Genomic DNA, 3801 nt, shown 5'->3' with positions numbered 1-3801 from the left:
TACATTCTATTTAGAAGTAAACAAAGTATTTCCTGAGATGAAATCCGGTCTCAACAATTAATGCTCACAAATAAAATGGATCAGGTCGCACCAGTAAAAATAATGGGCCAGGTCTTGGTGCATTATTTAAAACAGGCACCCACCTGATTTTCCAGCAGATACTTGTATAGCTCGTCCAGAACAAAACCAACTTGATTGTCTGTGAGCAGAGTGGCTATATTTCCTCCCAGGTTTTTGCAGTAGTGCTGTGTGTCATCGTAGCTCTCCCTGCTGGAGTTGATCCTCAGGCAGACGTCCTCGACGTGGTACCAGCCATCCCCACAAAGCTGCCATGGACATACAAACACCGCTACCATTTTTGCTCTCTACATGTTAGAAGTATTAGAAAAATGGCTGTCTAACCTCTGACTTTTTCACCAAAGCTGACTACTAGTTTGGCGTAGACTAAATCAATTGGTACAAGTGATTTGGTTAGGTCATTTATTCTTCAAACAACACACATCTCACAAATCCCAGCCAGAGCATCAGGTACAAAGTGTTTGAAAAAGATAGAAAATAGTTGAAAGAAAAAATAAGGGCTGTTTACATGGCAACTTTCTGAGGGTTAGCATGCATATATTCTAACAGTTAGCATGTTGCCCTACAAATGTCACTTTGTCACACATTTGGGATATTTCTACAACATATCAGTATGACAGCATTCGATTTACTGTTACATTACATGTTACCTTAACAATAACATTTGGTAGTTCATCATGCCACAGAATGCTTTGTAATTTCCTCTGTAATTTCCAAATTATAAAATAAATTCATTACACTTACATAAACTTTCGATTTCTGGAATGAGTGAAATACAGTGAACCCTTGTTTTTCGCGGGGGTTGCGTTCCGAAAAGAACCCATGATAAGCGAAATCCGTTAAGTAGTTACCTTTATTTTTTTGATTATTATACAGCATAATTAAATACTCTACATTGAAACCAAAGAACCAAACCTGTTTTCAGGTCAGCGGATGTGCGTGTGCATCAATCGGGCCTTAATGTCATCCGGAGTCATGTCATTAAAGCCGTCTCCTCCAAGCTGTTTTGCAAGATTCACGGCTGTATGTACGGCAGAGCGATGGATCTCGTCAAGCGAGCCTCCGGTCAGGCTTTGCACTGCCTCTGGCTACAGTTTTTTCCAGCAGACATTCAAAGTTTCAGTTTCCATCTCCTGAATGGCCAAGCTGTACTACGCATAGTTAAATACCGTAATGTTATTGGCACACAGGTAGAGAAGAAGCGCAGAGACTGTTTAGCCTATCAGGACGCAGAACACAATGCACTGTGAAAAAAACTGCACACAAAAAATCCATGAAGCAGCGAGACCATGAAAGGTGAACCGCGTTATAGCGAGGGTTCACTGTACTGAACATATTCTATTTTCTTAATCCACAGGTATGCTACATTTTCGCAGTATCAAATGGATTAATTTATGAAACACACAAACTTCATTGTTCTCATACAGGTCACTGTAGGTCATTATAGAAGAAAAACATTTTTTTGTTTACTTTGGTCTCAATGACTAATTACATTAACAGACCTGTAATCACCAACCTTTCAACCAACAGAGAAGAAATTACTTGCATTCTTCAGTTCTTATAAAGATAAAAGTAAAAGGGCACTATCTGACAGGGACAGAAGGAGAAATATGGATGACTGGAGGAAAAAGTAGCACAAAAATAAAGGTTTAGAATATACTGGGTTATAGTTGTGAGAAAAAACAAAGATAAACATCAGATCATTTAGAATAAACTTTCACAACAGTGTGTCTGAAGAAAAGGTCAGAGCTGACAAGATGGCTGTGCTACCCCCTCTTCCCCTAAACATTACCACTCTTACAACCAAATACATCTCCAGGTGGAATTACAAGAGATATCAGAGCATCACGCTAATGGTTTCACACACAAAGACATTTTCATTTAATTTGTGAAGTCAATGACCTATTAAAAGGTTCCATACTAAATGACACTATAAGTTCTGTTTACAAATGCAGATTCCAGAGACACGACAGGTGGTTAGTCATGGTTGTACAGAGGCTGTCCCACACTCACTGGTGCAGAAAAGAGTAAATACTCTACATACACAACAAAACAACAAAGTTAAGCTATCTAATGAAAGAAGCTGAACGAACAAAAACTTTAACACCATCACAAATAATGGATGCCGACTTCTGCCTACTGGTCTCTTAAAACATAGAAAGCGTATGGGAAATGTCAACAGACCATAGTACCAAAACCTGAAATGCCCTTGGACTTTCAATAAGAATCTAAAAGAAATTGCAACTGGATAGATTACATCTCCTCCATCCAATGACAATTGTTCCCCTACTCTAGCAAAAGGAAATTATGTCACAGTGTGTGACGGAGGAGCCGCCACGAGCCGGTGTTATAGATCAGCTGGTGGCTAAATTAACTGGTTGAAATCTATAGGCACCGCAGATGTTTCCAAATTGTAGGTGGCTGTGTCGATGCCTGTTGAAAAATGCTACTTGGGTGAAAAAACCGTTTACAAAACTTTATTATAAATCCTATTTGACGCAAATATGTTTAATGTTGCATGTGAAAATTACGTTTCAAAACAATTTTCTAAAGAACAGCCTTCATTGCGTATCGAAAATACCGCATTTGAGCATAACCAGATCAATGAACAACACAATCCCATTCACATTCAGGTTCACCAGAATACATCAATTCCAACTCATGAATAGCCACAATTTAAACCTAAGTGGATAGTTTTTGCTTTTTGTAACCAGCACTGATCAGAAAAACATTGGAATTGACTCTCAAGTACCTGTTATCCGAGTTGCTTACATTACAGGTAGGCAAAAGGTAAACAGTAAGAGTCGCATTGTTTAGCGGCACTTACTTACCCACAGTAAGTGTCGCTAAACAATGAGATGGTTGTAATATTTAATAAAATTTAACTCACATACCTGATGGTGTTCCTTGTGTCCAATTAGAAAGGAATATCAAGTAATGTTGATAAGTTGTACTGTAATAAAATCTCATCTAAATGATAAAAAGTTAACAGCCAATGTTGTTAGTGGTGATATCCAAACTCCATCCATCCATCCATTTTCTTCCGCTTATCCGGGGTCGGGTCGTGGGGGCAGCAGCTTCAGAAGGGAGGCCCAGACTTCCCTCTCCCCAGCTACTACTTCCAGCGCCTCTGGAGGAAACCCAAGGCGTTTCCAGGCCAGCCGAGTGACATAGTCCCTCCAGCGTGTCCTGGGTCTTCCGCGAGGCCTCCTCCCAGTGGGACGTGCCCGGAACACCTCACCAGGGAGGCATCCAGGGGCATCCTGACCAGATGCCCGAGCCACCTCAACTGGCTCCTCTCGACGTGGAGGAGCAGCGTCTCTACTCTGAGTCCCTCCCGGAAGACCGAGCTTCTCACCCTATCTCTAAGGGAGAGCCCAGCGACCCTGCGGAGGAAACCCATTTCGGGCACTTGTACTCGTGATCTCGTTCTTTCGGTCATGACCCAAAGCTCATGACCATAGATGAGGGTGGGAACGTAGATCGACCGGTAAATCGAGAGCTTCTCTTTTTGGCTCAGCTCTCTCTTCACCACGGTCGAACGCCTTTTACAAGTCCACAAAACACATGTAGACTGGTTGGGCGAACTCCCATGCACCCTCCAGGACCCACGACCAGGATGAAAACCACACTGCTCTTCCTGAATCCGAAGATCGACAATCCGATGGACCCTCCTCTCCAGGACCCCTGAATAGACCTTACCAGGGAGGCTTAAGAGTGTGA

The 3801-nt window shown here is 41.9% G+C and overlaps 1 protein-coding gene across 1 annotated transcript in view; it reads right to left on the bottom strand.

Annotated features, from left to right (window-relative positions):
- Positions 1–88: 88 nt before the first annotated feature.
- The window catches only part of LOC108166941 (attractin-like protein 1), a 55909-nt gene continuing 52196 nt past the window's right edge, over positions 89–3801 (bottom strand). Inside the window, exon 8 of the mRNA XM_017308891.1 lies at positions 89–326. Within this exon, the coding sequence (XP_017164380.1) occupies positions 284–326 (43 nt within the window). The 3' untranslated portion in view covers positions 89–283. The remainder of the gene's footprint in view (positions 327–3801) is intronic.

Source organism: Poecilia reticulata, linkage group LG15 (genome assembly GCF_000633615.1).
Source record: "Poecilia reticulata strain Guanapo linkage group LG15, Guppy_female_1.0+MT, whole genome shotgun sequence".
Taxonomy (NCBI): Eukaryota; Metazoa; Chordata; class Actinopteri; order Cyprinodontiformes; family Poeciliidae; genus Poecilia; species Poecilia reticulata.
Note: the sequence above shows the minus strand (reverse complement) of the source record. Positions and strands in the feature narration are given on the sequence as shown.